The following is a 12,038-nucleotide window of genomic DNA, read 5'->3' as shown; positions in this document are numbered from 1 at the left end:
CTTCATCTAGATAGTTAAGAATATTATAGTCTAATATTTTGATCACTTCCAGATCAAACAAAGAACTACACAGGACTATTCTGTCAAAGGATCTCCAAAACTCACCATTTAAACTAAAACAAACAACGGCAAAGGAATTTCTAAGGTTTTTCTTCCCTGTAGACTTTACCAGGCTCAGATGCAAGTTCAGTGCATGCTGTGCGCACATCAGTTTTGCTCAAGCAGGGGTCAACGTCCCTCAGCCATAAGGTTGACCCAAAGTAACATAAATCATTATTCCTCGGTCAAGCTACACGCCACAAGCAATCACAACAGTCAAGGTGGAAAGGTCTTTCCAGCACCATGTTGCTGATTTCTCCCCAACACTCTGCCAGTGAGGCTTCTGCTTCACATTTCCCAGCAGCTGGCCACAAGTAATTTCTCCAGGTTCACTATTTTCCACATTAGATGAGACAAAACAGCAACCAGGAATAACCCTGGGTAGCAGCACAGCTCTTCTTTAGGCCAAGGCGTGCTACAAATGTCCACTGACAGAGCAGCAGGCGTGATCTTCAACCAATGCACCTGTGTTGGCAAAAGCTCTTAAATGGGGGCAATTAAAGCAGCAAATCTGCACTTGCATTAAGTTCAGTATTAGTCTTTATTCATAGATGCTCAGGAATAAACTGCACTGGCTCGCATAACCCTTTGCAAGTGTGTGCTATTTCCAAACTCAGTTTTATCACCTTCCTTCTCTAGAGCATGCCTCTGCTGCCAGCCATCCCATTTCCCAAAGATGCACAGAGATGCTCTCCCTGCTACTCCTCTTCTTCCTCCTCTCTAACTGTTCAGTCACAGCACATGCAAACAGCAGCAGTGACTTTCATGTAATTGGTAGAAGGAACTCTGACTTCAGGATTGGGGGAGCGTTATGTTAATACAGAAAACATCTGATCTCCTGTTTAGGAAAATAAGCCTTGGAAATTTTGCTAAAAATAGCTGCTATATAATAAATATAATTGTGATCTTGTTTCTTTTCTTTTTGTTACTAGTACACTCCCTCCCTCACATACTCAGGTTTTGCTGCAAGTGCTGTTTTGATTATTATAAAATAGAAATAAGTCAAAGATAGAAATATTTAATATTTTTTAAAAAACGTATACCTGTTACAGTTTACCTATAGGGTGGCAAGTCACAGAGTAGTTCACTTGGCAGCAAAACCAAACTGTTCAGCTCACCTGCAGCAGTTGTGCTTATTCCTCTGTTAAGAAATTATCTTAGAAATTATTGTCAATAAGAAAAAAGTATTTTCCTTTTTCTTCAACAGCAATTTTAAAATACAATAAAAGTTTTAAGGCCAAGCTCCTAAGCTAGTGCAAATGACTGGAATTCCTGTAAAAGCAAGAGAATTAATGAATGCTGGTTGATGATGTGACCCTATAGCTATACCGTCTGCATGCTGAGCTATGTCGTCGAGCTCTGTGTTCTCTTTTATATTTGCCACCATTAAGCAGTTTAAGATTTTTAAAGTTAAGACTCCAGTATCGCTGAAGAGGTTTTTGTTTTCCTCCCTGTGTCTTTTCCTTGGTAACAATCAGGAGAACATATCTGGACTCAGTTAAGAATACAATCCTCCTGTTTACTATGAGGTTTCTGCAGCATTTGGCTCCAACCCTGCCAACTGACCTCCAAGAAGGGAGGGGAGTGGGGAGTTCTGCAAGGCTTCACACACGTCACGGGGACGCTGCTATGGTGTCACGATTAAAAAATGTTGTTCTCCTTTTGCTGGTCAATATTGCGAAATGCTTGATGACATTTCTTCTGTGTGTTTTGGGAGCAATCCGTTTCAGTCTTGGACTGTGCTTTTAATTGGAAAAAATATCTTCCATCTAAAGAGCTTAGCTGAGATTATATTTATTTCATGTGTTATTTGTTCAAGGAAATCTCAAAAATAAGATTAGACGTGGGTACTGAGTTTATCAAGCAGGCCTATGTCTGGATTAGATTATAGTTGTCTTCCATTCAGTTACTCAAATATTTTCCTGATCACTCATCTAGAATATTATGTTTTCCCTTCTTCGTGTGGTTTTCTCTTCCTTCCTTGTGGCTACAACTCTAATTTTTCTTCCAATAAAAACTTTTGACTTTCATTCATTGGCTTACACTAACCGAATAGCACACAGACACTGAGACATTGTCAACTTAATAAGTATGAAATAAATCTATCCATATCACCTAAGTACATGTGTGAATATGGATATGCATAAGCATCAGAGCACAGTGTTGTAATTGATGTCACTTAATAGCTGGACCTTAATAATTGGAATACAGCATCTTAGTAACTGGAATTGGTCTGGCAGTGGTTACTGTTCAAACGTCATTTTTGACATTTTATTTACACCAGGGCTGCTGGAGTCCTGCAAGCAAGGTAGGGCTGGGCAGGAGTCCTTTGGTGACCTTCTGTGGTCAGGCTAGGCATGCAACCCATGAATGCTGCCCAAGTCATTGGAAAATGCTAGGAGCTCTGCCTGAAGGTTGCAAAGACAACCAACCAGTGTTCATCACTCACTTGCACTCAGGCTCTGGTGTGGGAGCAAAGAAATTCAGGAAGCTACATCTAGTAACTAAAATTGCTGTAGATATAGAAACATAGACCTCGAGAACCTCCATGTGTGGCTTTTAGGAAGCTTGGCTCCAAAAGTAAGTATCCTATTTGTCTTAGGAACAAAATGTGGCTTGTGGAATTACCAACATACAACAGAGAATTTCCAGGATTTAGGTCCCCACCCAGTCTCTTTGGGTAAAGTCAGTTAGTTCTTTCTTCCAACCTCAATCTGTTTAGTTTTTTGGGGGGGTTGATTTTTGTTTTCCTAGGTGAGCAGCAAGAGTAGATGAATTTTGTGCTGATTCCATTATCAGTGTAGGTTAGCACTGATCAGAGCCCCACTGTATGTAAGAGAGGACTGAGTATGTGGCCCCTTCCTAATTTACAACTCTCTCTCAGGGCTGGATAAGAAGGGGGTGCTAAAGTGTAAAGGTCTGCCAAGACAGCAGCTGTTATGAATATGTATGGTAGCAGAACCTGAAGAAATTTACTGACAAAAGAAAAATCTAGAAAAAAAAAAAAAAAGGAAAAAACTAGGAAGTCAGTCATTTTGGAAATAAGCACCTCTTTGTTTGGGTCTTTGTTTGTTTGTTTGTTTGTTTAACTGAAATTTGTTGTATTATCAAATGCTGTTTTGTTTTTTGTATTAAGCTGTGGCCTATGCATGCCTTTCAGTTTAGCAAAATTGAGATGCTCAATTCTTCTCAGTGTCATCAGTGATAATATAAAATAAAACTCAATACAAAATAAATTGCAAAAATAAAATGTCCAGGAGGCAAACTCAAGACCTTTATTATAGTACCTTGTTGATGAGCCAGTACTGCTGTAACTAGTGTTACAATTGCCACTTAAGTCCAAGAGAAGTTGGACTGAGCTTTCGCAGACAATGCACGTGAGACCTTTGCCTTCCAAGGCAACTGCAATTTGCAGTTGCAGAGTTTTCAAATAACTTACTTTAAAAGAGCTTACAGCACTCTTTACCAATGACATTTTATGGATTTCCCTTTTTTCATAAATTTTACATATCCCCAGTAAAATTCCTCTTTTTTCTTTCCCTGTCTACTTATCTTTCTTCCTCACTGTGTTTTATTTTTTATTGTTTTATTTATTATAGCCACTAGGACTGAATCAGTCTATGGCTTTTTCATAAATATATCACACTGAAATAAAGCAATAGTATGAAGTGTTCCATACTCAGGGGCAAAACAGATGCAGCAGATGCAGCAAATGAAATAAGTGACAAAAACAAACCTGAAAATCCCTACGTTTTTGACATAAAATCTGCTTAATGGGTGAAGAATAGTATCAGTTTTATGCTTCACATAACTTTCAGTGATGCCTTAAACAATGTTGTTGAATATGGATACCTTCTGTTCATTTTCCAAAATCATCTTCCTCAGACAAAAACAATATTTAAATGGACAAAGTGAGTTTTGAATATGTAAAAATGTGATTATTCTCTGTTGGAGTCTTGTGCATTGTGTATATAATATGTTCGGTGTTTAAGCTGATTGTTTAAAGCTAGTTTACCATGACATATGAACAAAATTACCATTTTAATCCAACTTGTTCCTTTCTTAGATTTAGATTAGATATAAGGAAAAAATCCTTTACTCAGAGCGTGGTGAGGCACTGGCACAGGTTGCCCAGGGAGGTTGTGGATGCCCCAACCCTGGAGGTGTTCAAAGCCAGGTTGGACAAGGCCCTGGGCAGCCTGATCTAGTGGGGGGCATCCCTGCCCATGGCAGGGGGGTTGGAACTAAATGGTCTTTAAGGTCTTTAAGGTCTCTTCCAACCCAAACCATCCTGTGATTCTGTGATTCTTCAACATAAGCAAACCTGCAGCACATCTGGCCCATTTATGGTGCTCTGCTTAAACTACTCTTGGGAGACTCCAGACTGCTAGTATAAAAAGATAGTGAAAGCTTTTTTTAAGAATAATTGTATGGCATTTAATTTTTGTACAGACTCAGCAGTTCGTAACATCACTGGGCCCTCAGTAGGCTAGAAAACATCTGCTTGTTCTGCCATGCTCAGAAAGGGCTCTAGAGAATCCCTTGACTAAGACAAATGAGATAATGTACTTTGACAAGTTGAAGTAACCCACTTAATAAAGCATAATTCACTTACAATCAACTCTCCTCCCATTCCTACTTTATTCCAGACAGAATCTATTATATCAGTGGAATCTAAATACTGATTTATTTGCTTTAGCTGTGTTTAATATGGTCTTAAAGTTGCAGATCTAGATGCTGACCTGGTATCTGCATATGAGTTGCTGGTGAAACAGAGCAACTGTTGTTTCTGCCAAAACTTCTAAGATTGTATTTTTCTATTTCACAAAAGCAGCTTAGTGCAAAAAAAAACTTATAGCATGTAGTAACTGCATATCATCAGCCCAAATATATTCCAAATAACAAATAACAGAAACAAACAAACAAACAAACAAACAAAGCAAAAAACACTGTTCATACTTAGCAAGGAGCTATGTTGTTTTTTGTTTTGTTTTGTTTTGTTTTTCATTTACTAGGAGGGTAACTGTTGAATATAGTTGAATAAAGTTTTATTTGTGTGTGTGTGTGTGTTTTTAAATTTGGTTTCTTGAGCTTTGAGTAAGAGGTAAGTATGAGAAGTATCAGTTTCCTGGCTATAAAGGGAAGAGGAGGGGGAGGTCACTGCTGGCAGTAAAGACTTATTTAAAAAAAAAAAAAAAAAAAAAAAAAAAAGCTACAGAAAAGAAAGCTTTGACTGTTCAGAACTATTTAAATGTATTCAGTGTTTTTTTATGGACTGGAAGTGATGAGTATGCCGAGTTACAAGTGCACATTTCTAGGAACGTTTGACACAAAATGATGGTGTTAACAGTGAATGGCAAAAAAGTCCAAGAGCGGGTGCCTTTTGGGAATCTTGCTACAATAGTCAAACACATACACACATAAAATAAAAACAACAACAACAACAAAAAAATGTTTAAATGTAGCCCTTATGAGTAGACTGCTGAGATAAAAGAGAAGGTAACTTGAAGAACTTGAAACTGTTTTAGTGGGAAAATTCCATCCAGGCTAATGAAGATTTTTGTTTAATTTTTAAGCATTGGTCTAATCATTTTAATATTTTTCTATGACTAACATTATTTCAGCAATGAAGGAGCTGAATATCCTTTACTGCAGTTGAGTAAACTGTCTTTGGACAGCTGAAGATGTCAAATAAATATGTAATCATGCAATCTGATTGAGTTCTAATACCAGTAAGCAAAGAGCTCAAGGACTTAAGAAACACTGCTGTTCACTCTAGACTTATTTTTTATGTGATATGGACTGTACTGCTAATCAGATGTGGTATATTTCTATCTTTCAGATTTACCACTGGATTATAGATTTACACGATTTTCCTCAAATAGCTCAGCAACTGCCGGGTACTATCCCAGCCCTCCAAGAGCCCTGCTGACAAGTGAGGAGTCAGTGACTATGAAATAGGTTGTTAGATTTTCTTAAATAGCCCTGTGGTCCTTTCTTAAGTGCTAATTGGTGAAAATGGTGTTTGATGCTTCATAAAATGGAATGATGGATTAAAGCAGACTGCTGTGTAGACTTGTGTTTCCCCTGTTTCTCTAATCCAGCTGGGACAGGTGAGCGATGCCTGCTTCACTGTAAATCCCCTTACCACCACTACCTTTCAACACAGTTATTGGCTTTTTCCATGCACTGCCCAAATGCTTTAAGAGAAATAATCTGTTAATAACTTGTCCCAAGTTACACTCTAAATTTCCAAGGGTATTTTCCATGCTATGGCTATTCAAGGTGGTGCCATTGCTGCTGTAAGTCCCAGGAAAGACATGAAATTAGACCTTCAACCATATCCCATTAAGAGTTACATTGGAGAGCCCAGGTTATCACAATAGATCAATGTTTTGCAAGCTCTGATGAATTCATTTTCTCACTGTCTGAATAAAGAAGAGAAGTACTGTGACTGTTCTTGGAGGTATGGAAATACCGAGGCCTAAAGAGAAAGATGCATAATAGCCAAAAAGAGACTTGAATGGAGTTTTGGCAGAAAAAGACAGAATTATAGTCCTGAAAGCCTTGGGCTCATGCTTTGTATTCCTGAAAGTGCCTTACCACTATTTCAGCAGTAAGGTTCTCTACGTGACTCCTCCTTCTCTAGCCTCAATGTCAGAACTGTTCTGCAGAATAAGGGAAACCCATGAACAATACCCTTTTCAGCTGGAGTGGCCTCAAACCCACATTTTCCACCTTCCTGGAGAAGCCTTCCAAGAGTAGGAAGGACAGAGCACCACGCTGCCTCCATCTGCCTTTTCTAAGTGCAGCCTAAGCCCAGAAGAGAGGAGAGACTCAAGGCGTAGGCTGAATATGTGTTTTCTTATCAGCTCATTTAGACAAGCAGGCATCCTGTTCTCTGTGGATTCACTCCAAAGACATGGTTCTCCAATGTCTTGATCAGGGAGCCTTTGGCACATAGCAGAGGGTGACTGGTGCAAAAACATGTCCAACACAGTGGTTTGGTCCAGGAAAACTAAGGTGGCAAAATTTTGAATGCACTTCCCTCCAAGTTTAAGGAACAATGCACAGAAACTTTTTTATTTGCTTCAAGAAAAGCCCACAATATGAGGTTACTTTCTTAGGCCCATAAAATTCTCAGAATGGATTTGACTTGTAATAACTCCTAACTTGTGTCATCAAAGGTCACTATTTTTGCAGCTTCACCAGTTAAAGTATTTTGTATTAGGAGCAGACCCAAACACTATTCTGCCCTATTTCAGAGATACCAGTCTTTGTTTCCATATTTTTTCCTACCTTTGTTTCATTTATGCTGTTTTAAATTTTAATTTTAATTTTTAAATTTAAATTTTATGCAGATGCTGTTTTAAAATTCCTGCATACTTACAAGTGATATACAACTTTTCCAATCTAACAGTTAGCATTGTTTTTCAAAAGGGAAAAATAAAACAGATGAGAAAGTAAAAATGAGCAAAACTTTATTTAAAACAAGGTGGGAGGGGAAGGAAAATTAAAGTGTCATTCCTCCTCATAAACAATAGGCTGAAAATGTTTGACTTAAGAAAGTAACAATAAGTAAAATGCTTGTGTTTATTTTGAAATATTTAAATTAGTATCAACATTGAGGGCCACAAATCTGGCTCAAGATAAGGGTATGATTTGCACAGAGCAGAGAAAGACTCAGATTAAAATCTCAGATCCCTGATTATAGCTTCATTTGAAGTTCTGACCTGAATCAAGTAATCCTTTGCAAATAATTTCTAACCAGGTTGCAGTCCAAACCAATATTGTGTACCCTTATGCTTTTGTTGTGCTGAATTAGAAGCTGATTTTTGGAGGTTGGATGTGTTTTTGTTTTTGTTTTTTCCTTTGGTTTTTAAATTAAATAATAATAATAATAATAATAATAATTTAATACCCACCAAAAATGAAAATCAGCTAAGTCCCTGGTTCCTGGCATCTCACTTTTCATTTTCTTTTCTTTTTTTTTTTTTTTTTTAATAGAAAGGTGACAGATTCTAAGTCTGAACACAAACCTCATTAGCAAAAATAAATATTCGGACTTAGCTGCACAGTGGCAGAACCTGCTTCTGTCCAACACTGTCACTTGCCATTTATATTTCCTTCCAGAAGTATCACTCAGTAACAGAGAAAGAAGTTAACAACAAACAGCTACGGTAAGCATAACTCCATGTGTCTGAGGTTGCAGAAAGAGTTAGGAAAAATAGTTGAAGTGTATGCCAAAAATAAAAAATAAAAATAAAAAACTGAGTTCCTATGAAATCAGTACTTAAAGACTCTTATTAAAGACTCTTATTAAAGAATTTCAAAAGATATTACAGGTCTTATTACAAAGCCCTCCAAAATGAATCAGAACATTTTTGTTTAGGTTGAATGAAAAGGTTTCATAAAGCCAGACAATTTTTCTGGTCTTTGCAAAAATACTTGTCGTCGCAGTATTTTTTGACTCAGCCACCAGCTTGAAAAGTTGCCATGTGCTCAGCAGTGCTGATGGAGGGAGGCCTGGCTGCCTGAGCAACTGCCCAAGTGGAGGCTGGTGATGGAGGACCTCCAGGAGGGCCACTGGTGCTGCGGCGACTGGGCAGCTCTTAGGAATTGATCTGGCATGGAGACCAGTGAGAAGAAATGCTGACAGCAGAAAAATCGCTAGAGCTGGCCACATTGATCAAGACCCTGCAAAGACATGACCTTTCCTTCTTCTTTCTCTCTCTTTTTTTTCTTTTTCAATTTGAACACTTGGAAATCTCATACATATTATCTTGGATTGTGCTGAGAGAGGCCATTGACAGAAAGATGGCTGAAGTGCCTGCAAAAGTATCTTAATTCCTGGCAGGGAGATATAAAGTTGAAAAGATTCATTAAACTCAATGTGTCTGTTTATATAGCCCTGAAAGACAGTTTGGCTTAAAACTTGAAATGACTAACAATTCTCTTTTGGCATCTGCTTTTGGTACATGTCATAACTTTAAAATAAAGAGAATTTATTTCTGAAAATATATATATGTGTGTGTGTGTGTGTTTTCTGAATTTACTTTATAGCTGAACAGCAGAAAGGACATTCTAAATCAGTGCAAGGAGAGGTCAGTGCTGCAGCCTCCAACAAAGCCAGCCTTGACCTACTCAAAATAACAGATAAGTAAGTCAAACAAGACCTGCTATTAATTAATACCTGTAATAAAGTAATACCTTTAGTACCTATAGGAAACTTTTGCTTTGATAGAGAGCAGAGTCTACAGTAAACACTTCCTAAACAGGACTTGATCCCGGAAACTAAAGGCTTCTTAATCCCCAGTGAGTAAAAGTTAAACAAATGCAGATAGCTTATCTCTGTGGTAGACCCAAGGGCACTGCTAAACACAGGCCTCACTGAGGCTGCTGGAGGCTCTTTACCTTGGCTGAGTCCCACAGCTGCCCGAAGCCCAAGGCAGCAGTTCTGGAGCAATTCCTCAGGAAATTCCCAGGAAAATCTCTGCTTGGGTAAGCCGTGCTTAAGATAACGATGTTAATGGTAGGCACTAGAAGGCACCAATCCTAAAACTGATTTAAACCTGCAAGTAGCAACTAGATGTTGCCCTGGTGGGCATGACAGCTAGAGAACTAACCTACCTGGGGAAATACCATCTATTAAACAGGGACATGGTAACACAAAAACAGGGGTTCTGACACAGGTATGCAGTGGGCAGGTCTTCTGGGGTGTCGAAGGACTCCATGGCACCCTTTGTCAGATCTGGCCACAACCGGGCTGCAGACCATGCTACCCTCAGTAAAGGCTGAGTTGCCACATACCACAACCGAGACTGCTCTAATTCAAAACCCTTCACTTCTGTTTTCCTGTGAAACATCATTCTCCTGCAGAAGACTCGATTTTCTTCCCAGGAGTCCTAATCTAACCTGAGAGAGGCACGGGGTAGGACCAACACCTATTGCCCTATCAAAACAAATTGTTTCCAGCCTGGCATTGGAGGGGTTCTCTTTCCTATGATTGCACAGACATTTTTTAACTGTGTGGAGTAATATAGATTAGTAATCATACTTTCTTACCATCAATGTGATTCTACATTCCTCACAGTGGCGTTGTTTGAAAAGTGCTTGGCTGTGATTTGTCCAATCACATACCAAGTAAATATTGTAGCTTCAGCTTTTAAGTCTTTTCTCCTGGGGCCAAACATGCATTAAATCATATCAAGTCAGATGGCAGCAGAGTGTAAGAACATATAGATTTCTATGGAGGTGCCAACAGTCAGAACATAATGGATGACCTTCGATGTCAATGTTCTTTTGCCACCACAGAGAACAAAAATACAGTAAATGTAAAACATGATTTTGTACACAATATTGATGTTTTATAGCAGAGAAAGTTCCTCAGAAAGTAAGGTTTAGAAATAAGGGCAGTACTATGCAAAAATGGTGATAATGGTGCAGCCACAGACATGTATTGTTAGCAGCCACCCAAGAACCACCCCTTCCAGCAGCCACGCAGGCCCCCAGGAAAAGACTCAATCCCATTACAAGTCCTGGTTCCTGGAACTCTGTTTTCTGCAGTTCATAGTAAGTGCAACATCAAACCTTCTCAGTGACTCACAGCAGAGAAAAAATTGTATCAAAAAGAAAAATAAATTAAAAAAAAAAAAAAAATGAGGTTGTCTTCAGAAAGATTTCAGTGAAAGGAACAAATCCTGCTTTTCTGTAACTGTTATAAATAGAAATGCTTACTTGAAAACTGAGCATGGATGAGGGCCAAAATAAGACACAATCCAGGAAGTTAAACAGACTTGGAGATTTCCAGTTCAAAAAGTTTGCCAACATCTTTACAGGTCAAAACCTGGGGATTCTTGTGTGCAGGTCAATGGACTAGTGTTGTGGCCAGCGTGACTAGTCATTTTCTTGAATGTAAGACAAAGGTCTAAGGGAAATCTTTTCAGGATGAGCTGGGTACCCACAGCAGTTCTCTGACAAGCATGGCAAGACCACAGAGGTTGTGAAGCTGACCAGATGTCACAGTTCACAGAAGGGCAAACATCTGAATCACCGCGTCTAACTTCTGCCCCCACTGTAGCTAAACCGATTTAATCAAAACTGTGCTAAAAGTCCCTCGTGCTTCCCACTCACGCTGCCAGAGCTCACACACATGGTTATAACAGCTTTTAAATACTTGCACTGGGGTGAGAAACCGTCTGAGCCACTTCAAAACCATTTTATGCCTTCCATCCTTTTGCAAATTAGAGGGTGCAAGGCACAAAATGGCAGCGGCACAAGTAGAATAGCAGGCTGTGCACCCACCAGATCAGATGGCCCAGACAGAGACAGTTCCCTCAGTCGGGAAAGCAGTTATATTTCCAGATGACTACTAAATGTTGAGTGGTTGTATGAAACACTTGATTTGATCTTCTCCTATTAAAAGGTTGAAGAACTTATGGTCCTTTTAAGAGTGAAGAACACAATCACAAAATATCTTGCACTCTGTATACAGGATGGGAGGAAAAAAAAAAAAAAAAAAAAAAAAAAAAAAACTTTTGTCCAAAATTTATGAGGGTATCTTTTGGGAAAACAAGTCCATTAACAATGAATAGGGCTTGTTATGTCACAACATAAATGCAACTCTGAAAACTGTGACTCCGTGTGCCTAGTAAATTTATATTAAAAAGAAAAGATCAACTTTTAAAGGCTCCACCAGCTCTGAGGAATAAAAGTGTCTAGGTGAATACAGTAACTCTTTTCTTGCCATATCTCAAAATAGTTCCTGATAACTGTAGTTTTCTTGCAACATAGTTCCCTGGAGCCTCAGGCCCACAGTAAGAATTTAAGTGGATGCTGAGCAATCTATAAATCATATTAATCCAGAGAAAGAAGATGACACCATAAATTTTTTGAAAAGAATATGATGTTATGAAATGGAGAGACAACAACTGTTTGCC

The 12,038-nt window shown here is 38.7% G+C and overlaps 1 protein-coding gene across 1 annotated transcript in view; it reads left to right on the top strand.

Moving 5' to 3' along the window:
* The window catches only part of NT5DC1 (5'-nucleotidase domain containing 1), a 149,351-nt gene extending 143,177 nt beyond the window's left edge, over positions 1 to 6,174 (top strand). The window contains exon 12 of the mRNA XM_035320604.1: positions 5,942 to 6,174. Within this exon, the coding sequence (XP_035176495.1) occupies positions 5,942 to 6,060 (119 nt within the window). The 3' untranslated portion in view covers positions 6,061 to 6,174. The remainder of the gene's footprint in view (positions 1 to 5,941) is intronic.
* The last annotated feature ends 5,864 nt before the right edge of the window (positions 6,175 to 12,038 follow it).

Source organism: Oxyura jamaicensis, chromosome 3, assembly GCF_011077185.1.
Source record: "Oxyura jamaicensis isolate SHBP4307 breed ruddy duck chromosome 3, BPBGC_Ojam_1.0, whole genome shotgun sequence".
Classification (NCBI taxonomy): domain Eukaryota; kingdom Metazoa; phylum Chordata; class Aves; order Anseriformes; family Anatidae; genus Oxyura; species Oxyura jamaicensis.
This window is presented reverse-complemented; position numbering and strand designations above follow the sequence as displayed.